Source organism: Dermacentor silvarum, chromosome 4, assembly GCF_013339745.2.
Source record: "Dermacentor silvarum isolate Dsil-2018 chromosome 4, BIME_Dsil_1.4, whole genome shotgun sequence".
NCBI classification, from domain to species: domain Eukaryota; kingdom Metazoa; phylum Arthropoda; class Arachnida; order Ixodida; family Ixodidae; genus Dermacentor; species Dermacentor silvarum.
In genome coordinates this window covers 134,284,867-134,309,248 of record NC_051157.2, presented here as the reverse complement: position 1 = coordinate 134,309,248, position 24,382 = coordinate 134,284,867, and the positions used below count along the sequence as shown (strand labels likewise).

The 24,382-nt window shown below is 45.5% G+C and overlaps 1 protein-coding gene across 1 annotated transcript in view; it reads right to left on the bottom strand.

The window, feature by feature from the left end:
• The window catches only part of LOC119448915 (MAM and LDL-receptor class A domain-containing protein 1-like), a 465,143-nt gene that overhangs the window by 275,687 nt on the left and 165,074 nt on the right, over window positions 1-24,382 (bottom strand). Inside the window, exons 32-36 of the mRNA XM_049666559.1 lie at window positions 24,266-24,346; window positions 17,728-17,939; window positions 15,809-15,902; window positions 11,752-12,000; window positions 9,324-9,455 (exon numbers count right to left, since the gene is read on the bottom strand). Coding sequence (XP_049522516.1) covers window positions 9,324-9,455; window positions 11,752-12,000; window positions 15,809-15,902; window positions 17,728-17,939; window positions 24,266-24,346 — 768 coding nt within the window. The remainder of the gene's footprint in view (window positions 1-9,323; window positions 9,456-11,751; window positions 12,001-15,808; window positions 15,903-17,727; window positions 17,940-24,265; window positions 24,347-24,382) is intronic.

Below are 24,382 nucleotides of genomic sequence, written 5' to 3'. Positions count from 1 at the left end.
ACATGCATTTACAGCCAGTGTTTTTTTTAATATTATAAGCCACAGCAAACCAATAATTCAATCGCTTCATGCGTTGTCGTTTCACATCCTGTAAAGACAACGTGAAGAAAGGTGAAAATGTTCATCAAATAACAACTCGCATGATCCTTCTTCACTCAACATGTTTGCAGTACCAACACACCGCACGAGAGCTGACACCAGTAATCTATTTAATTTATTTGTACGAAAGATAACACACGACGAGACACTGCTGGGGTGTTTTGGAGCACTCGTCTGCATTTCCATCCCGTATGATGTCAGAAGGGCCGGAAATTTTCGTGCCTCGTAAAAACGCATTTCGTTGAATGCGTAGTGAACCTTACTATATATGTTGCTCTTTCGAGTGCGTTATTTAGGGTTACGTTACTTTCACTGCTCAACTCACTTTATCTGTATTCCTGCAACAAAAAACGTAGTTCTGTAAAATTAATCCGACACTAGCCATAGCAGCGAACGATCCTATATAGTTTCCGATACACAGGGGAAATCATTTGTTGCAATAATAATACATAATACGTTGTATCGAACAACTGCACCAGGAGTTTACTGTGCTAGTAGTAAACGACCAATAATCATGAAACGAGTTAAGTCTTTCAAAACGTAGTTACTACGCCAGCTGAACGTGCAGAAGGGGTTCGGCAACATTTCAAAATTTCGCTTGCTCTTTTTCGAAATAATGGCCTTTCTAAGATACAAACAAAACGGGTGCAGAGGGGAGTGGAGGGAGTCATCTCTCTCTTGTCCATTGAGCACTGTGATCAAGAACAATGATCCAGTTTTTTATCATAGCGATTTAACAGATTTGATTGATCCCCTATATAATACATAATGATGGCACTGTGGATTCTGTTCACTTGGGGCCCAGGGAAAAGGAGCAGACATACTTCAGATCTGGTGATCGCTTCAACCTAACACGCAAACTTCCACAGGGCAAGAAGCGTCTTATTTGCACGTGCGCCGTCCGTTGGTCGGGTCTAATCTTGTAAAGACGACAAGATGCTATACAAGTTCAAGTGCTGGGATCTTTTGTCCTGCAGACCAGTACAGTCGCGTAGGAGATATTTCCCGGTCGCGCTCACGCCAGCAGTCCGTGTTATGGAAAAACACGTGTGGTGGTGTTGATCTTCCGTCATTGTCTGCCATTGAATATAGGGTGGGCGTCGTCTTCTCTGTATGTAGGCACACCACCATGCAAGAATACTCTCAGTCATGGTGGCTTCTGTGCGCGCCTTGTGTACAAACACTTACGCTCCCCTAAGTAAGCCTTTCGGTGAAGGTGCAAGGTTGACAGGTACTTGTCATTACCTGCTCCGGTCTTCATGTGAAGCTATTGCTTTTGGTTCGAAAGGGTCTGGATCAGAGGGCACAAAAGAGACTGAGATAGTCCGGTCGGAGCGCTATTCCTCATGCCCGCTTCCCTAAATATGAATGAACGCCCTCATTACAGAAGCTACCTGCGTGTCCCAGGACTCAGTCCACTCGCACTTTAAAACATTTTTTGAAGAAATTGGAGCACAAGCTCCTAATTCTCTGGCATAGCGTGCCCTCACGGGGTGTTTTTCTCAAACGTGTGAGAACCTCTCTGCTTTCGGTGCAGATAGTTGTACAAGTCCTTATGCCTGCTAAGCTGTAGGCATCTCGTGGGCGAGATAGTGCTAGGTTTGTGGGCTCGAGTTCAATGCGACTCGTGCTTGGAACATAATTGTAAGAGCAAGTTCAATCATAGAAATCCTAGCCTGCCACGTAGGTGAGAGTAACCTACTGTGTTTTTTCACAGCGAAGCTGTTTGAGCTGGAGGTAATCCGGTGGTGTACGCAGAGAAACTCCTCCGCCTAGCGATGACGTCGGGGGCGTCGCCTAGCAATGGAGCGCCACCTCCTCGCCCCAGCTTCGCCGCTGCCGCTCGCTCCGACTCCGCCATGATGATGATGATGATGATGATGATGATTTATTGGCATCCCCTTTGAAACCGGGCGGCGACAAATAGTCACCTAACCTGCTTGATTTCATCAGGTATACTATACATGTTCTATATCTAGCATTTTTCTATACCTCTCATTATTCTTTTTCTTTTTCAAAAATTTACCTTGTACCGCTATCTATGATTTTAAGAGATCAGGTCGTATCCATCTCTTCCCTGCTTTTTTTCCACCAGTACTCTAATTGTCTCTTGCTTATCTCTACGGCTGATCTGTTGATGTTTCCTTTCACTTTAAACCCAAGTGCTTCTGGGAGTTGCACGTTACCTACGGTTCTCGCTGGGTGGATCCCGTCGCATACCATTAGGATCTGCTGAGTGGTCTCTGGATCTTTACTGCAGCATACACATGCCTCATCTAGTTCCGAATATTTGCTCTAGTATGTTTTGGTCCTTAGGCAACCGGCTCGAGCCTCAAATAGCAGGGCACTGCCCTTTGTGTTATCGTACAAATTTTGCCTTCTAATTTCTTTCTTCTCACTCTTGTAAATCTCCATTGTCCTTTTGGTTTCCATTCTTTGCATCCAATTCACGGTCTCTATTTCTCTCACTTTCTTTCTGATGTCTCCTGGTTGTCTATTTACAGTTTAGATTATCCGGTACTTGGTTGCCAACTTCCTTGACCCCTTCCTCCTTTTTGTGTTCACGGTCTTCATGTAGACATACTTGTGCACTTTAGCCGCCCATTTATTTTCTTCCATGTTCCTGAGCCTTTGTTCAAAACCAATTTTGCTCTGTGCTTCTCTGACTTCAAAAGAGGCCCAACGCATGTCACCCTGCACTACCTCATTTGTGGTATTACCACGGGCTCCCAAAGCAAACCGGCCTACTGATCTTTTGTTAACTTCCAAACACAACAAGATATCCGTTTTTTAAGCATAGAATGGCATTTGCGAATGTTAGCGCTGGCACCTTACTCCTTTCCAGATTCCACGCACCACCTCATACTTATTGTGGCCCCACAGTGCTCTGTGTTTCATTATTGCTGCATTCCGCTTCCCCTTTATTTTCAGATTATCTTGGTGGTTGCTTCAATAATTCTTTCCTCCGTTTATGTGTACGCCGAGGTACTTATATTGCTTCACTATGGGTATTACTTGCTGTTGAATGGACACCACGAAGTTACTCGTCTCTTAAAGATCATAATTACTGATTTCTCTGTGCTAAACTTGAGGCCTAGATTTGTCGCTGCATTCCCACAGATATTCGCAAGTATCTGTAAATGTTTTTATTGTCCGCTAGTAGCACAATGTCGTCTGCGTACATCAGTCCAGGGACCTTCTGTTGCACCATTTGTCCATTACGCATGTAGGTGAAATCAAAACCTAATTCGCTGTTTTCCAGTCGTATTTCTATCCCCTTAACGTAAGCGTGAACAACAATGGTGAACAACAATGGCCACCGCCCCCGCCACAGCGCTACCTAGCGACGCCTTGCCTAACTCTGCCTAGCTCTGCCTACTTTCTCCCCACAGCCGCGCAGGGGCGAAGCTAGGCAATTACGTCACTCCAGACTATATAGCTCAACGTCGCCGAGGCGCGGAAACACACTTTGCCTCGTGAGTTTGCGCCGAACACATGGGTCGTCCGAAGAAGATCGTCAAGCCCGAAGAAGAGGAGGAGCGGCGCGAACAGCGCCGCGCTGCCACTCGAGAGCGACTCCGAAGACTTCCCATCGATCCGGAGTTTCGTACCAGGGACGCAACGATCATTTTCGCTTTCTCTCGTCCATAGCAAGTTGTGTTACAGTCATCGGTAACACGTTCTGCAAGCGTGGGTGTAAAGCCTAGTGGTTATGACGCTCGCCTGCGGACCGTGGGTACCCGTGTTCGAATCGCGCCTCTCCAAGAAGGTTTAGAAATGACAAGTTAAAGCTAGGAGAGAACCAAATTAAAGCTAATGTAAAGCAAAGTTAAAGCTAGGGAAGGCCCATCAGCTTCGCTGTTTGCTCAGACTTCACACCACTAGTGTGAAGATGCCCCCATTTTTTGTCGCCCAACGTAGTTCTCCACGACATTTCTGCGTGATGCCAGGGCCGTCTTTCTTTTGAATGCTCTAGGCGTTAGTGATTGTGAGTGAGAAGAGAAGCCTTGGGCACGTCAGGCCAGGTGGTATGCTCTTGAGACGCGTGACCTCTTGTGAGGTCAGCTACCAGCCCTGTAACTAAGGAGCCACTGACCAACCCTTATTGCGGTGCATCGCCGTTGGTGGATGCAAATACGGGTTATTGTTATGGCGTTAATTGGTTGAACATCGGCATAGCCATAGATATCTTCAGTTCTGCTGTGCATAAGAACACCCGTGATTTCAGGCATAAATTCATGATGCAAAGTATTTTTGCTGTTTCTATTTATTCCCGTCAGGTCGAAAATGCGGCTCCGTAGCAGATTCGCATAGTGAAAGAAGCCTTCCATCCTAGTATACCTTGGAAGGCCTGTGATTTGACGCTGAAATTCCTGATGAAAATATTTTCCTGTTTGTATTTTGTTCACGTCCGGTCGAAGCGTGCGCCTGACCGGCGCCTCACCGCACTTTGCTGAAGCTGAAAGGCGTGGCTCGGCAAAATGTTCTTTTTTATATCGTAAACGTGCAGCTCAGGATCAAAAGGCGACCTGCAGATGATGACGACGTACAGTTGTTGCCATCATAAAGTCCACATCACCGTCAGAACGTCTCCTCGTACTGCATTCTATATCCACCAAGAAAAATAATAAAATTACCCACAACCGCCACTAGGAATCGAACTCGTACCCCTACGAAAACACGCAGTTGAGAGCCAGGTGCGCTAACTACTGGATATTTGAGTGATATTGTTTGTATCAGATAAAACACGAGCATGGTATCATTTGTGCATGTAATTCGGAAGCTACAGCAGGAGTTAGTGTAAAGGATGAACACGGCGTTGTGTGCATTGCAAACAAGCTGTTGTTGGCGGGAAGAGTTTGCATCTTGCTGCTTATGTCGCAGTACATAAGTTCGGTGCCGTAAGATTTGCTCAATTTTATACGGCGAGAGAACACGCAGTAGACAATGACATGAAGAAAACAAAACATTTTTCTTTGAAATTCGTAACAGGAGACTACGCACTGCGTACGAACAATATCATTCATTTTTTTTCTGCTTCATAGCGACAATAACACCTTTCGACTATTGGTGCAAAAGGGTAGTTAGCTCTATTAACCGGTCCTTCCCACTGCATGGGTGATGCTTCAAATGTCAGGAAATTAAAGAAACAGTTTTGTGGCTCTGCATCTTTCAAACGTAAATCCAGTCTGAACAATTACCGCCATGTCCTAGCAAAAATTTCACTTAACATCTGAATGATCTACAAGAGCTATTAATTGTACTAGTTGATGTGTATTAATTTTTCCTGCGCTAAGTACTGTAGGGCGTAAAAGGTACGAAATGAACACTGGATATGAAGTGGGCACAGTGCAGTGACACACGGCTCGTTTCGTCCCTGTTGCATCCTACAGCACTTAGCGCAAGAACAATTGTCCAGCGGTAACACGTTTTTCATCGTCCAGCGGTAACAATCGCACAATAATGGGTCAATGTGCCGGATGGAAGCGTTCGCGACAAAATATCTCGTCCTATCACTTGAGAGATATGTCATCATATTTGGGAGATACCATTATTCCGTGATCTCCCATCAGACATTCGCAGCGAATGAACAGAACACCTTTGTGCTGCTCCGACACACCGCGACGACGACGCTCTACCTTTCCCTCTTGCTTAGCTCGCCGAAAACCTTCACGCTCTTCTGCCATCAATTTTTGCAAACAACGAATCTTTGACTACTGAGTGACTTTCAGGCGAATGGTGCGTTGCACCGGCGTTTTAGCAGCACGACGTCACTTAGGCTTTTCGGCCTGGCTACACTTTCCCTCCTTGGCAGCAGCAGCCGCATCATCTTCGAATATTACAGCTTTCTTGCCAGTCATCGTAATCGTACCGACGTAATCAAAGCCGCTGGACGCCTTCTAGACATAATTTCATTTTCTATTCATGAACGCCGCCACCTTGGGTGTTTCGCAGCTTTTTGATGCAGCGACGTAAAACAATTATGGCCATGAGGCCTCGAACGCATTCATGCAGTCGTTTTGATGTACACGAATCAATTGTACTACCGTACATGTTGTTACATTCCGAAAACGGTAGCGCTGATAACGCAAGATGGTGGTAAACAAGCGCTTCAGTTATATATTCTATGGGCAACTTTCACTCAAACATGGCATGCCGATGATGATGATGATGATGATGATTTATTGGCATCCCCTTTGAAACGGGGCGGCGACAAATAGTCACCTAGCCTGCTTGATTTAATCAGGTAGACTATACATGTTCTTTATCTTGCATTTTTGTATACCTATCATTATTTTTCTTTTTCAAAAATTTACCTTGTACCGCTGCCTACGATTTTAAGAGATCAGGTCGCATCCATCTTTTCCCTACTTTTTTTCCACCAGTACTCTAATCGTCTCTTGCTGATCTCTACGGCTGATCTGTTTATGTTTCCTTCCACTTTAAACCCAAGCGCTTCTGGGAGTTGCACGTTACCTACGGTTCTCGCTGGGTGGATCCCGTCGCATTCCATTAGGATGTGCTGAGTGGTCTCTGGATCTTTACTGCAGCATACACATGTCTCATCTAATTCCGAATATTTATTCCGATATGTTTTCGTCCTTAGGCAACCGGCTCGAGCCTCAAATAGCAAGGCACTGCCCTTTGTGTTATCGTACAGAGTTTCCCTTCTAATTTCTTTCTTCTCATTCTTGTAAATCTCCATTGTCCTTTTCGTTTCCATTCTTTGCATCCAATTCACGGTCTCTATTTCTCTCACTTTCTTTCTGATGACCCCTGGTTGTCTATTTACAGTTTCGATTATCCTGTACTTGGTTGCCAACTTCCTTGACCTCTTCCTCCATTCTGTGTCCACGCTTTTCATGTAGAGATACTTGTGCACTTTAGCTGCCCATTTATTTTCATCCATGTTCCTGAGCCTTTCTTCAAAACTAATTTTGCTTTGTGCTTCTCTGACTTCAAAAGAGGCCCAACCCATGTCTCCATGCACTGCCTCATTTGTCGTATTACCGTGTGCTCCCAAAGCCAACCGGCCTACTGATCTTTGGTTAACTTCCAAACCCGCCAATATATCCGATTTTAAGCATATAATGGCATTTGCGAATGTTAGCGCTGGCACCATAACTCCTTTCCAGATTCCACGCACCACCTCATACTTATTGTGGCCCCACAGTGCTCTGTGTTTCATTAATGCTGCATTCCGCTTCCCCTTTATTTTCAGATTATCTTGGTGGTTGATTGAGTAATTCTTTCCTTCGTTTATGTGTACGCCGAGGTACTTATATTGCTTCACTATGGGTATTACTTGCTGTTGAATTGACACCACGAAGTTACTCGTGTGCTCATTAAAGATCATAATCCCTGATTTCTCTGTGCTAAACTTAAGGCCTAGATTTGTCGCTGCGTTCCCACAGATATTCGCAAGTATCTGTAAATCTTTTTTATTGTCCGCTAGTAGCACAATGTCGTCTGCGTACATCAGTCCAGGGATCTTCTGTTGCACCATTTGTCCATTACGCATGTAGGATAAATCAAAACCTAATTCGCTGTTTTCCAGTCGTCTTTCTATGCCCTTGACGTAAAGCGTGAACAACAATGGTGACAGAGGGCATCCTTGCTTCAATCCTTGGTGAATTCCCACCATTTCATTTCCTTTTCGGCCTTCCCATGCCACTTGTACTTGGTTGTCTCGATATATCTCCCTCAGCAGCTCCACGAAATCGTCATCTATGCCTTCGTATTGAAGAATATCCCACAACAATTCCCTGTCTACGTTGTCATAAGCTCCTTTAATATCTAGAAATGCTATCCATAAAGGTCTTTTCTGAGCTACTGAAATCTCTATGCACTGAGTTAGTACAAACATATTGTCTTCTAAGCGTCTGCCTGGCCTGAATCCATTCTGTAGTTCCCCCAATACACCGTTTTCCTCCACCCACTTCGACAGTTCTAATTTTATGGCTTGCATTGCCATTCTATATATCACCGACGTTACTGTAACTGGCCTGTACGAGCTCGTCTTATCCTTATCTCCTTTGCCAATAGAACACTAACGCATGACCTAGCGGGCAGAGAAAACAGTTTTTTGTGGGACATGCTTCGATTTCACGTCATAAAATTCAACACTCATCTTGAGGCACATGTATTCAGCGTGTGATGCGACTGGGTAACCGGTGTGCTAAAATTTTACATTGGAGCGTACGCACACCTTGGAATGCTCATTGCTACAGCGAACGTGGCGAAACCACAATGAACATGGGCTTCTTTCAAAGGCGTTCTCGGACGATGTTGATATACGCACTTGGCCCCTAAGTACCTGTGCAATTGCCGAAAGCACTACCTCCGATTTCTACATGCAAATTAAAGGTAAGTTCCCACGCGACACGAGCAACTGCATCAATTTGCTCCAGTGTTTTGTTAGTAAATTACAGTACGTTGGACAAACTAAACTGCCATTATGATACCGCATTAACCACCACAGGTGTCATGCTGACATAGAGCACTGCACGGGCTCGGGCCATAAAAGTTTTGATCGGGCTCGGGCGGGCCGCCCAATGTAAAAACGGGCCCGGGCCGGGCCCGGGCCGCAAAAATCGGCCCGTGCAGTGCTCTATGTTGACACTCTTGCACAACAATTATTCAGTCTGGTTTTGAATTATTCGACCTCGGAAGAGAGCTTCGAGAATCATATATAATTCATAAATGTAAAGCGATAATTTGTGGAATCAATGAAAGTGGTGGTAAACTTTTGATATTTATTTTATATTTGACTGTGCCGGCGCTATATGTCCTTTGCCGCCACTTTCTTTGTGCGACGCCGACACGGACATTTGCTGTTGTCACGCGTTTTCCTTGAGATATCAGCTGTCGTATTTATTGCTTCCTTTATTTTTTTTCCTACACGCGCATATACTCTTGTGGCGCGTTCTTCGCTATCACGTTCCTGGTTTGCATACGTGTTTTTGTAACTTCGTTTTTAAACCAGCAACGGTGTTGTGATACGGCACTGATACGTACAATGATACACCATTGGTAGGTTATATATCACCACGGTTACATGTATGCATCACTCCGACCGAAAGCCGGTCCCGCGGTCATACCGTCAGTAAAGTTGCGTTATTTTTCCTACGTGCTTCGATTCTTCGAAATATGCACACGGGCCAACAACCTTCAGAAGTTTGAAGAAGGGTGCATGTGAACTGCGCACTGCTGGGGCTTCTTACCGGCTTTATCATAGTTGTACCAAAAGAAGAGGGTACACAGTTGCCCGGTGTTCCTGACCTTGGGTGACTCGATGCTGGCGCGGCCATGCTGCGTCGTCCTTGTGCTGTTTGCGTACACGAGCAAATAATTGCCTAAAAAAACAAGCACAAAGTTGGAGCTCATAGTCAACGCCAATTAGCGCGCTGGAACAAAATGACATTGCCTCAAAACCATGTGCGATGCGCAAATGAGGTCGTCGGGTTTAAGCACAGTTACGACAACTAATACTGGTGGGACTCAGCCAGAGAATAACAATCAATATTGTGATGTTTTCTGGGGAACACTGCTGTTCAGACTGGGCCGAAAACAATGAAGCAATGAATAGAAAAACGTTCTTTCTTTCTTTTCTATAAACATTAGCGTCTATTTATACTGTTAGATCCAATGCCAGCATTTCATGAATAGGTATGGCATTCGGGTGCTAAGCACCAGGTCATCGTTTCGATTGCTGAACGCAGTGAGTGCATTCAAATAAGAGCAAAATGTTCCTGCCCCGTGTTTTAAGGGCACGCCACAGAGGGAAGGCCTGGTGATCAAAAATAATGGAGATTCCTCAACAACGAATATTATTCGCTGCGTTTTGTTTAAGTCCGATGTACCACATTTTCTTTTGTACCACTCCCCTCTATAGTGCCTCTGGCCCTGAGGGTATGATAATTAAGTAAATAAATAAATAAAGAAATAGGGCGAGAAACACTGCGCTGGGACACTTTAAAAACGTACGGAAGTTCTTCGGTGAAAATTTTTCATAAAATATTTCATTCAAAAACTGGAATTGACCGAACCCAATATATATTTACCCCTGATTATGTGTCCGTACGAAGAGACCATTCACTCAAAGTTAAAGAATACAGGTGCCGGACTGACCTCTCTAAAATGTCTTTTTTCCCCAAAACAATTTCGGACTGGAACAAACTGCCTGAGGAGATAGTGTCCATAACATCAATTGATTAATTTTCTGCCTTGCTGTGAAATTTTTATGTTTAACAATGTTTTGTTTTTTCGTATCTCAATGTCATTTTTTTCGCCGCCAGAGCGTGGTGGTATTTTGTGTACCTTTTCCTTTTTCAGCCCCCCCCCCCCCCAATGTAATGCCAGAAATGGCGCTGTGGGTACTGTGATAAATACATAAAAATAAATAAACTACAACAGCTACCGTATTCACTTGATTACTAAATCTCATCAAGCAGCGTCATATTTGTTTAAGAAGTACCATCAGCTTAAACTGAAATGCCAACAGGGAAAAATGAGTCACATCACCGGTTATGCTTATTTGCGTGGAAGTGCGATGTGTAATCGCTCTCTGCAGCCTGTTTCTAAGCATGTAGTAGTCCTAAGTTATTTTCTAGTTAATTAAGCCACTGTTGTAAATGCAAACGAATCTGGAAATCGAACAACGCACTGCAGTAGATTGGGACATGTTCCCGTTTGAACTTATGCTGACAGTAAATCGTAATAAAGTATACGTATAAGGGTACATTGTTTTCCGAACCAAAGGCAAGAACACCAGGAAAGGCCAGCCACTGCCAAATAGAATATGGTAGTATGCGGAAAACTGCTGAATTTGTTACTGCCGATCACTGCAGCAATATGAGCGTTGCCCTTTCTGGAAAGAGAAAACGTCTTTATGGGTAATGGGGGAGTTGTACGGGGCGCAGTCACAGCTGTGATAACAGCTTTATTTTCGTCCTTTTCTTTCTCAATGGCTCTCAAGAATCTTTGACATCTTAAAAAATTATGGGGTAATACGTACCAAAACCACAATATGATTATGCGGCATGCCGTTGTGGTGGACTCCGGGTTTATTTTGACCACCTGGAGTTCTTTAACGTGCACCCAATGCATGCTACATGGGTGTTCTTGCATTTAGCCCCCATGGAAATGCGGCCGCCGCGGCCAGGATTCCATCCCGCAACCTCAGGCTTAGCAGCTCAACACCAAACCCACTACACCACCACGGTGGCTTCTGTCATAATCTGGCAACAGTGCCGTAGTAAATGACCTCTCTGTGACGTGGCACTTCGATTTTCGTCCCTGGCATCTACCTTTACTCGGATAAGAATGAGAATGAGCACTGTGCACCCAATGCAGTGTATCATCGGCATCTATATAGTCGTGTGCGTGTCGACGCTTTCTTCCTTGCATGCCGATCACTTTTAACTATTAACATCTATTGTTTTATTTTGCAGGATAAAAAAATTACGCTCAATGGGTGCCTTAATGACAGCGTGTCTAGAAATACCTGATTGTCTTGAAAACGTACATTATGATATCTGCGCGCAGGTGCAGAAAGCCAATGAATGCAGTTCCCATATGACTGGACAGTTAAATGCGCTGCTCTTTCTCGAGTTCCGTTACGCATTGCACCGTATCAAGTACTAAACTGACCATCGCGTCGGTAGTCGGCTCCATTGGGTGGCGACTTGGGAACCAGTCCTATGGGGACCACCTGCCAGGCTGTCGTGCCCCGGTTTCGGGCATCGTCCAGGTTCCAGCCGCATGCGCCTTCGCTGAAGTCACACTGCCCGCAGCTGCGCTCGTCAGCGCGGTCGTCGCAGTCGGCCACGAAGTCGCACACGCGGTCCCGCGGCACCGTCTTACCGTCGCCGCACTGGAACTCTGCACTCCCCGACTGGCCTGCGCGAGAGGCAATCAACGGCAGAAAAGAGTCGGCACTGTGCGGAATTGAATTCCGTGGTTCTACGTGCCACAACCCCCATTTCATTATGAGTAATGCCGCAGTGGGGGACTCGGGAATAGTTTTGAACACCAGGGGACCTTTAAGGCGGCCCTAATGCACCGGCACTGTGCGGCACTGCGTGTGTGACTTTGGAAGAGATCCACCATGAACCTTTGAAAATTATTGCATATACTATGTTTAGCAACCCTACAGTTTCAGACCAAGGCCCGTACTCAAGAAAAATTTCTTACGCAAAAACTGTTCATAACCGCGGACACCAGCCGATCCTGATGCTGGAAATATTAACGAGCGCTGCCTGCCAATGGCTAACAGCACTTACGAACGAAAACCTTTCTGAATGCCGGCCACACATCTATGTACCGCACGATTCTTTGGCACGCATACTAAAACTCTTGAGCATCAACTTTCACTTCCAGCCCGTCATTCTTACAGCGAAGCTGTATTTTGTGCTTCAATGCATAAAACGACGTTTTGTTAAGAAAGTAACTGCAACACCAATGCATTTCTCCGCAAATTTCGGGCTTTAACATCTCGAAACTTGTGTCATCCTTAGAATTCGTTCCTAATGGATCCGCCTTCCGAACTCCATGACTAGAATTTGTAAATTGCAATATGGTTCGTAACGTAATTAGGCAAAAACCTGATAATTGCATTTTTGTTGATTAGTCCATTATGCATTTCAATATTTTTGCGCGAGTAATGTCCGTCTCTTCGAGTAGACCAGCTCGGGAACTAGAATTGTGCTATCTGCCACAGGCAACCTTTAAACATTTTCGAAAGTGTTCGCTGAATCACACTGTATATACTGTGACGACGTAATAACATAATGTTTATCGAAGAACCACGACAATCGAATAACAATTATCTTTCTAATACTTCATAAAACAAAACTATAAATTCGTCGAAAGCTGTCAAACTCACTTTTGTCGTCCTTCGTCCGCCCCGACCGTTTATGTCACTCACATGGACGATTTCGCATTCTAACGACAGCCCGCTTGCTCCACCATATTGGACTTTCTTACAGTACTACTTAAAAGAAAATTAGGTGACGCTTTCTAAGCGAACTTATTTAGCATGTTGCAACACCACACGGAAGGAGGGATATCCAAGGTTAGCTTTCGGTTGAATAAGGTTAGACCTATATAAGGCATACTTGCGACTGCGCAAATCAAGCGTTTAAAAATAAAATGTTCACAAAAAGCTGTCGTTTTATTATGCATAACTGTTTAATTACGTATCACACATGTAACAAAGCATGCGAAAACATACTGTATGTACTCAACGGTAGGGTGACGCTTGTCTTTATAAAAATATTGTGCTAATGTGATGATTTGGTTTAGAATCAAGGATGTTGTTTTGTCGCAAACTCCAGACACAGCCCACGGCAGGAAGGTCGATGTCACAAAGTGGTAAAATATGTTGCTGGATGTAACAGGACCCAAAAAGTAGAAGTAGTGTCCCTATCAACGGGGCCTCGGTGGCGCTAATGACCCACAATGCAGCAGGGCTGAGCCAGGGAAACATACAGGCGCGCCCGAAGGAAGTCGCAAACGTTCCATGCATCGCTCAGAACAAATTCCCATGCATCTTTACTTTGACGTGCTTTCGACATTTATATTTTACTTAATCATGTAGTGAACTGGGTTATGGTGGCATGAAATCAAATTGTGGCCGATCTGGTGATGCGAGCATACCGAAAGTGCAACATCTCGATGATCTACTTTCCACTGTCAAAGATGTTTTTCCCGTTTGTCTTACAAACGCGAACACCTTTTTATTTCTCGCCTTCTGAATTTCAGTGGTCAGCCTATATAAAGGCTGGCCTAGATTAAGTTAATACGCTAGTCTATACGACGCTTAGTGAATGCAGACCTCCTCTTTCAATTTCAGTGAACTAACAGTAAGGCTAGGGCGAGTTTTCATGCTTCAATGACCAAAGCTCTTGCACATTATACACAAATATAGAAGCTCAAAGGGCGTTTTAGTGCTGGCTAATTTGAGGCAGAAGGGCAGAAGTGCCTAATATATGTACTGGTCGCCCAACAAAGGTTGTCTTGTGCGTGCAACAGAACTACAGCGCCACTTTCTCGCTCGTTCTACCAGCCTGGCTCACCGCTGCTGCATTGTTTGTCATTAGCGCCACCGCATCCCAACAGCAGCCCGCTAGCTCTCCTTACAGGTGGCATAAAATACTACGTAGAAGAAAATATGGTGCCACTGTTTAAGCGAGCTGTTTGCTGCCACATCGAGCAAAGCGTAACCGCAACTCTGACATTGACATGAGAACAGATACCATTGCTCTTGCATGCCCACACTTACAGCGTAACAGACTCATCAATTTTCGAAAGCTGTGTTCTGGTATCCTGTCGCACAACTGTTGTAGGCAGTAATTGCTTTGTAACGTCGTTGATTCGAAGCAAGAATTCCACCTGTAGTGGATGTACCATAAACACTAGACTGCCACACGTGCTTTGTTTAATGCTGCCGCTGATCGCTTTCACCGCACACTTTATGCTGTATTCATAACTGCACAAACGCTATCGCTGCTTTTATAGCGTGATAGACCCCTCTAGTCAGATTTTACATACGCCAGGAATATCTGCGTCGTACATCCTTGAGCTAACTCTAGCATATTTTACAGCGTAAGCTGTTATGGGCTCATTCCAATAGCCGTTTCGGTACGCGATGATGCCGCCGCCGGCGTTTGGCCGTAACCGCTCTCGTCGGAAATGCGAAAAAAAGTACTCGCTCTCCGCCAGGATCGAAACCGCGCCCGCTGCGTGGGAGTCGGATACTTTACCACTGAGCCACGCAAGCGCTTGCTATCAGGCAGAACAAAAATTCCCTGCGCCCTATAGGCCGACACGCAGGCGCAGACGACCCGAGCCTCCGCCAGTATGCTGGCACCTTCTAGTTAACGTGCCTGCAACCGCCGCGTGCGACGAGATGCGGTTCAGACGCGATGCGATTCAGACGAGGCGCGCAATCAACGCTATCCTGATGTTAGATGTGCGCCACGTATTCTAGGTACCTCTTTGGTACACGTTATGGCGTCTCCTCGCAAGGTACGAACCGCTGCTGATGAAGCGAACCGTAGAGCTACGTGCGCGGCTACAACCAGGCATCGGGCTCAGCAGAAAGCTGTGCAGAGAGCATTACAAGCCGCAGCTCGCAGTCGACGCCGACGCCGGGCGGACAGTTCAGATCGTTCTCGTCAAAATCGAGGTGAAGACACTTTGCCGCGAAGACCCTGTTTTGCGTGGTGCCGAAATGGGAGCTACTCTTGCGCCGCTCCACAAGCTTACGCTCTGACTGTGCTGCGTGTGCCGCGCTAACCTGTGACTATTTTTTTTCATCCAATGAACTGTCTGCTTGTTTTCAGTCGTCATTTCTGCTGGTGTTTCCGCAATTTACCAATCTATATGCCGTTACGGCGCATACTGTGTGCCATTCCCAAAGGAGGGGGAGGACGTGAATGGTGGGAATTCAAAGTTGTCCGTTGTTTAGAGCGACGTCTCGCATGCAAATTCTAGCTGCTCAATTGTGCTCCGAATTTCTGAAGCAGCGAAATAAACTGCACTGCAGCAACTCATGCAAACGTTTGTCATAAAAAATTGCAATTCCATGATTACTATAAAAGCTACCCAAACACAAAATTCTTTTTAAAAAAGCACCAACAAACGCTCTATTATTTCCCTGCGTTTCATTTTCTTCGTGGAATGTTCTAGTGCAGGCGGCACTTACTTTCGTCGTTGCACTCAGTATCATCAATTAGCAGGTCGTCGATTGCAAGAAATCCGTCGGCGTTACTTCCGGCGATCGCCTCAATGGGAACTTGCTGAAAGAAAAAAGAAACAGGCAGAACTATGAAGTTGCACCCTGCATAACTATTTATTGCTGTTTAAGTGTTACCCAACAGCACGGGGATTTGCCTTCAAGCAAAGGCACCCGAACTGAATTTATGGCCTATGGCATTTATGCTCATGGTCATCAGAATGTTTAGTGCCCACAACTATCAGCCGGGAATTCATATCCTTGCACTAACAGAATAGATTGGTAATCGGTAGTACTTAAAACTACAGTTACGTCGGATATATAGCGATCTTTCTCTCTAAGCATGACCTGCAATGCCAAATCAAGTTTTAGTGCCTCTAATATGAACAAAATAAGGGAAGAGTAAGACCGGGGAAAAGGTATCGTATTTTTTAAACCCTATCAGTCCGAAGGAAAAGATGTTTCAGGGTCCCGGGAAACAGAAGGTGAAGACAACAATTCTCGCGATTTAAAAGCGCTTCACAGCAGCAATGTTATGCATGTCGCAAAGTATTGTTACGAAAGTTTGTACCACAAGCGTGCCAATTTTAATTCCACCCTAGTGGGGTAACAGGTTCTAACCATCTTACACTTTGCAGTGCACAACCTTTAAACATACAGCCTAATGGCTTCAGGATTTCTTTCGTGCAGCTTTTGCGATGCTGCAAAATAAATGTGCGAGCATGCCCTGTGACTTCATAATTTTAGTTGTCCTTCTGCGCATAGGCAGTAATTCACGTGCCTCGAGTTAAGGACTATAGCGGAGCACAGTTAGAGACATACAAAAAGAAGCAATAAATATAATAAGGAAGGCAGAGTGTGTTTTCAAAACTTTATTAGCATTTATTTTCCTCAAAAAAGTTTCATTATTAAGGAAGGAAAGGTTGCACTTCCTTTTTAAATATCGTGCCAAGGTCACGCCACTGGTGGCCTGAGTGCGATGTCGCTAACTTCACTACATTTTAACTGCTGAACCGTCTTATAGGCAGGTAAGGTTACCGAAAAGTGTGAGCTTGAGTGTTTACCTATATTCGAAGGCAATGTAATATATATTCATTAGTAAGCAGTCATGTAGCGCTGGGCAGGTGCTGTCGAAATATGACATCAAATGTAGTTACGTTAGTGGGAAACCCGACGGCCCACTTTCCTTTCCACAGTCTTTTCTTGATTACCAAGCCCCCGTTCACATTGAGACTTGACTATTTGTCATTCCACAAGGTTGTTCTAACCAGCGCCGTTGTAACCATCTAGCTGAATTCACTATTTCTCTCTGCAGGGTGTACTTCGGGGTGCACAAGATAGAGTTACGTAAAGACACATGTCAAGAACACTGATGTTTCTCCATAGCACTATGTACGTATGTGTCATTACCGTGCGTCCTAATACATGCTAAACGCAGACGCCGATGATTAGGAAAACGGCCAAATGAGTTAAAAGCCCTTAAGAGTTACCTCTACAGAGGTAGCGGGTTTTACCGAGACAACAAACATTGGAAGAGAGAAAGCCAGTGCAGCTGCAAAAACACTGGAACAATATCAATAAGTCTCCCTAAAGACAGCTACAATAGGAAACACCTCGTACTGTTACAACCAGAAGCAGTTCTGTGAATGTCCTTCTGTTCTTTTTTTCGCTACTGTTCTTTTACTCATTATATCTAACGCAGTTCTGTTCTTACGTTATTTAGTGAACATTTATTAGCGTTGTTAGTCCGCCATCCCCATACTATGCCTTGTTTGCAATAGCATGCGCATACGGCTTATTTTTATCTCTACCAATTTCCAAATAAGCCAACGAAAAAAGCAACGTCATACACACTTACATCATTGTACTGAAGATTCACTATCACTCACTCTTGCACGAGAGAAGCGAAACCGCTTCTGCTTCCAGGTGTTGGTACCGTTGGCGATGCTTTCTGAATGTAGCCGAAGACTCACTCCATTCGGTAGGGAAGGCAGGAAGTACCACATGGATACACACGAGTATAGGTAGCGTGATGGCTCGCGGAGTTCCAACGATGTCCGGTTGCCCTTGATGCCGGGGCTTCTGTAGAGAAGATAGTAACCTGCCAACGAGATAAGAAAGCATGAGACTGCGCGCACAAGCTAACCTAACTACTTATGTTTGCAAATTGCACACACATTTTATTGCGATAGCAATTATATGGACACTCAAAAGCAGATTTCTGCCGTCGGCGTCGCCGTCGCCGTCGCCGTGAGGTTCCGTATGACGTCATTTGGAGAAGAAATCGTCGCCGCGCGCCGAACGCTGTATGTGCGAGTGAAAGTTAGCGAGGGGCGCGTCTTTCACGGGGAGTGAACGCACGGCGGAGAACAAACGCGCGTTCTGCGCCGTGCTCGCTTAAGGGCTGCAGAAGTAGGCGTCTCTGTTCTCCTTCACAATCACCATGTATGTAGAGCAAACGCGCCTTCTTCCGACGAGCGAGAGGCCGTGGGGGAGGGGGAGGGAAGGGAGGCGACGTTTGGCTGCGGCACGCAGTGCCTATTTATATCAGAGGCTCCGGCAACAGTCACCAACGCCGCACGCATTTTGAGCGAACGCGGGCAAAACGCCGATGGCGTCGACAACAGTTCTGCGTGTTGCCGATGCTGCTGCATGTCCAAGTTTATACAGCTGATAAAGCTAATATCATTACTCCGTATAGCTCTCTACAAGTTTGCTATCCCAATTGATGCTTCGCCTTTCAGGTGAAACTGCGACAACTTTTTTTGATAAGGGCGTCCGCAACGAATACGGGGAAGTACCATAACAAAAAATTTTAAATGCAATTATTTTTTTACACCAACATTCGATTTTCTTTCTTCTCTCATGCAGCCTCAATTTCAACAAATTTTGACACTTTACAAGGCGGAACAAGTAACTGGTTCAACTCGGATATGATGCACCTTATGTACTACACGTGGCTGACATAAACTCCTGCCATCTTTTTATTGCGATAGCAATTATATGGACACTCAAAAGCAGATTTCTGCCGTCGGCGTCGCCGTCGCCGTAGCCGTCGCCGTCGCCGTCGCCGTCGCCGTGAGGTTCCGTATGACGTCATTTGGAGAAGAAATCGTCGCCGCGCGCGGAACGCTGTATGTGCGAGTGAAAGGGCGCGAGGGGCGCGTCTTTCACGGGGAGTGAACGCACGGCGGAGAACAAACGCGCGTTCTGCGCCGTGCTCGCTTAAGGGCTGCAGAAGTAGGCGTCTCTTTTCTCCTTTACAATCACCATATATGTAGAGCAAACGCACCTTCTTCCGACGCGCGAGAAGCCGTGGGGGAGGGGGAGGGAAGGGAGGCGACGTTTAGCTGCGGCACTAAGTGCCTATTTATATCACAGGCTCCGGCAACAGTCACCAACGCCGCACTCATTTTGAGCGAACGCGGGCAAAACGCCGATGGCGTCGACAACAGTTCTGCGTGTTGCCGATGCTGCTGCATGTCCAAGTTTATACAGCTGATAAAGCTAATATCATTACTCCGTATAGCTCTCTACAAGTTTGCTATCGCAATTGATGCTTCGCCTTTCAGGTGAAACTGCGACCACTTTTTTCATCTCTCCTTGTCTCTCAATAACGACATCGGGGGCTTCACGAAGCAGGAGCTGTCGCATCAGGAGATGTAGGAAGAGACTGGCACAGATCATGAACACATGATTATTTGTTAGTAGGCTAGTCGGTTGATGCTGGAAAAGACGCCAAATAATGCGAAAAGACGAACCGGAAAGAAAAGAGCGTTTTTTTATTGACAATTATATGGACGCTCAAAGGCAGATTTCTGCCGTCGGCGTGGCCGTCGCCGTCGCCGTGAGGTTCCGTATGACGTCAATGGAGATGAAATCGTCGCCGCGCGCCGAACGCTGTATGTGCGAGTGAAAGGGCGCGAGGGGCGCGCGCTTTCACGGGGAGTGAACGCACGGCGGAGAACAAGCGCGCGTTCTGCGCCGTGCTCCGGGCTGCAGAAGTGGGCGTCTCTTTCCTCCTTTACAATCACCATATATGTAGAGCAAACGCGCCTTCTTCCGACGCGCGAGAGGCCGTGGGGGAGGGGGGGGAGGGGGAGGGAAGGGAGGCGACGTTTAACTGCGGCACCAAGTGCCTATTTATATAAGAGGCTCCGGCAACAGTCACCAACGCCGCACGCATTTTGAGCGAACGCGGGCAAAACGCCGACGGCGTCGACAGCAGTTCTGCGTGTTGCCGGTGCTGCTGCATGTCCAAGTTTATACAGCTGATAAAGCTAATATCTTTACTCTGTATAGCTCTCTACAAATTGGCTATTGCAATTGATGCTTCGCCTTTTAGGTGAAACTGCGACAACTTTTTCACACGGTACAACGCCTTTTCCACCCTTATAAGATCATGAAGATGCTTGAAATAAACTTGTCATGTATGTGGCACTCGTCTGTAGCTTTCATGAAATGGCCATGTTTGATCCTATGCGCTGTATAGTTCTCTCTGTTTTCCCTTTTTAACACGAAAGTGTTTTATGCCGGGGTCCACCAAGACTTCACTGACGTATTTCCGTCACGGAAATACGTCATAGAACATAATACAAAGAAAGAAACCAGAAGAAAAAGTTCCACAAACATGCAACATTTGGAAATCGAACCCATGACCTCTCGGTCCGCGACGATAGATCGCCGAGCGTTTAACCCATTGCGCCACAAACGCATTTGCAGAGAGCTACACAGACGCGCCTTATATATCTAACACTCCTCCGTGTACCCGCGCTGTTGCTCGGGGTGGTGCCGCCGCCTACGAGCAGAAAAGAGAAGTACTGCATTATGACACTAACGCGCACCGACAGTGAACGCTTCGGTGGTCTCAGCACTACGACGCCTCGATGCCAGCATTCGAAGGGACGCTGGCATCAAGAAGCACTACCAACGCCACCTAGGTGGCGTTCACCGTACTCAGCACAGCGGAGCGTGGCCTCCGCAATTAGCTCTGAAAATGTTTCTGAAGTTGATCGCGGAGGCTGCAATTACGACGCGCTGTACGCGTTGATTTGACTCGGTGACGATTCAGTTACGTGCTTTGTCTTGCGCGTTGTATTAGTGTGTCAGTTACGTGCTTCGTCTTTCGCGTTGTGCTAGCGTGTGCAGCGTAGTGCAGCTTCCATATGCACGACGGTTGCTCATGGTCATCGACGTTGGTAGTCGTGATGGAGGAGACGTGCCACCAGGCGTCAGCGTGGGTGCATCAACGCCTAAGGGCGCTTTAGCCACAAAACACCAATAGACATTATATATCAATGTGCAATAAACATTACACTACTTCTGTGAAGACACGTTTCACTTTCGTGTTCTATACCGATTCCTATATAAGAGGGATCAACCACATTTTCTCAATTCTTAACGCTAAGAGCATGGTGTTACTTTCACGAAAGAAAGAGGGAGTTGGCTAGTCCTCGAGACTGCTTGCCACCGATTTCTCCACCGGCGCATCGCCTTTGAGAAGACTTTATAGGAACTTTAAAATCAACATGCGTGTCATTCAGTGCGTCATTATTTGGATCCGCAGATACCGCGCGATATAAATACAACGCACGCAGCGCGGTATAAGAGGAAGCGCGTCAGGCGTCAGTGAGCCATCCCAAGCAGGATTTCTGTAATCATTATTGCTTCCACCATTTCATGCTATTCATATGTTTTCATTTGCATAATGGCAATACCACGTGTATGTGTTTCCAGCAGGATTTCTGCGGCACTTTCTAAGCAAAACTTTTTTAACAGTACTCGATGTTCGTTCCTGGAGCGAGAATTAGTTCACCGATTTGTAAATCTGGTGATGGGTTTGATAGTGTAATCATGTTTTTTTTGTAAGTACAAAGCCCGGAAAGTTTACCGCCCGCTCTTACCAGACTTCTTGACGCGTACACTGTGATCATCTGCGACATTTTTAACAGCCGCTCTTCCGGCTGCCTTTTCTCAACCTAGTTGTAGTTCGTACGCAGATGTGAGACAAGCCTAGTGTATACACGTGAAATGCATGATGTAGCAAAATGTGCGAACGTACGCAACCAACAAATATTAAGCCCATGAGACGCTCTAGGTGTACAGACATATCTGTGAACACTATTGTTACCCGCCGTGGTTGCTCAGTGGCTATGGTGTTGGGCTGCTGAGCACGAGGTCGCGGGATCGAATCCCGGCCACGGCGGCCGCATTTCGATGGGGGCGAAATGCGAAAACACCTGTGTACTTAGATTTAGGTGCACGTTAAAGAACCCTAGGTGGTCCAAATTTCCGGAGTCCTCCACTACGGCGTGCCTCATAATCAGAACTGGTTTTGGCACGTAAAACCCCATAATTTAATTTTTTTAACACTATTGTTCTCGCATACGTACGATGCACTTTTTTTCCCTCATTACATTTTTTTGAGCGCGTCTAGCAGTAAAATACTTATTCTTTGTGCATCATGCTATTGTTTCAGGTATAGGGATTCTCTCTCCTAATAATGATCGTACAATAAACGCCCATTTAATTCGTCCCACCACTCGAAAAGGGTATTTTTTGAAATCCTCCTTATTCGAAATCAAGGCTGTGTGAAATTGTAGATGAAGAGCAAAAGAGTTTAGTTTTTCAACGACGTGAAATTTGCTTTGCTGAAAATAACACATACGATTGATAATCTATCAGCGTCCCAAGGAAAGTTGCTTTCATCTTAATATGAAGCCAAACCAGTTATAAAAATTCGCATTTCGTGTTTTAGGCGATGCGTTCACCGACAACTAAACTGGCATGGTACTTTACAAAATATTTTGAGAAGGTGAGAACAGCTTTGGTTACTAAACGTTTGCTGCTGCTGTCCACCTGCACGAAAAAATTCTTTACAGTTCTGTGCACAGAGGCTAGAGGCTTCAAGCTTGGCAATAAAGGACGTGCTACTTCTCATGCCTTGTTGGGTCTCGTTTTCAGAGTATTCTTGCTTGTCAAAAGTACGGACCATCCTATAGATGTGACGCGATCTCGAAATAATATTTGTGTCGGTAATGACATGCCCAAGCAACCATTGCGTCGTCATCACAGCGAAATATACCCTCTCATATGTTGCGATGCAATGGTGTGTGTAGTTACGACAGCTAAATTGCGATAATCTTGCTGTTTTTTTTTTCTGAGCTGATTGGTGGCAAAAATTTCTGCTCTTATTCGTCCCCTCTTACGTATATACACATACAAAATAACACTGTTAGTGTCCGTTTGCGGACACCAACACTTCGAGGGACTGAGCAAACTTCGAGGGAGTGAACCAACTTTTCCTCAAGTACAGCACGGCAGTACCCTCAAGCGCTTCGGTGGAACAGCTCTTCAACGTTGCCAACAAAGTGCTGACTAAGAAAAGGGTTCGTCTGTCGGACACCAACATCGAGATGTAACTCTTGCTGAGTTCAAACAAGGGACTTTACTAAGTTGCGAATATGTATAGCGGACATTTTTATTCCGCTCATACTACAATATTGGATCAGCATTCGTTAAACGCCTATGTATTGTTCCTTTAGATGCAGTTTCTTGTCAAGAAATTTAATTATTTTGATGCATGTGAGAAACTTTCGATTTGGAGATCTGAAGCGCAGTATCGTGACTGCGCAAGTGAAGACCGAAGCGGAAGGTGCCATATGTGTTGCACTTGTAATACACGAGCACCAAAGTTGCAGTTAGACATGCCTGCAGTATGTGCGGTGCTCCCTGAACAAATTCGTCTAGGAGCGTTTCGTTGGATTCTTTTTATCTCCACATAATCTGCTGTCGGGGATGTTGAAATTCGTATCATATATGTAGTTCGATGCGAATTTTAAATTGCTCACTTTATTTCGCCTTAGGATTATCTGACACTATCAAATGTAACGTTAATGTAACGACACGTGCAATGTTCGAATTGTAACTGCAACGCGTTCCTTTCGTATTAAAGGAACTTGTAACTCGTTTCAATATTGGGAAGGAACGAGAAACGAGCTTTCGTTCCTGTTTTTGAGGAACGTGTACAACACTGGTTAGTATTAGTTGCCAGAAGAAGCATCTCCGTTTGCATGGACAAAGTAGCCTTCTCCTCATTTTTGCTTTTGTTCCCATAAACATGGAGATGAAGTTGCAACATAGCACGGCCCATTGCCAAGTTAACACTGCATCTCGGACTTTTCTGTCATTTCGCGGTATTCGAAAGACATTTAATGGTGTTTTCTCAACTGTGATGAGAGAACGGCCTGTTCCAAATTAGAGTCAATTTTCTGAAAGCTCGCGTCAATTATCAGAATAAACCCCTTTCCCTGTGTTTCGCATGCATCTGATATCATATCCGGGCTGAATATGTGACGTAATTTATTCCTAGTTAATTTTCGAGAAAGATTAAAAGCGATGTGAAATATATTGTTCATGGGGTCTCACCTGCTTCAGTAGATGTTGTGTGATCTTTAGACAGCTTACTGAAGGACCCAGCCCGTTCAACCTCGAACCTTGACTCTCCGCCTGTTGGGAAATCAGAAGCAAATAAGAACGAGTGTT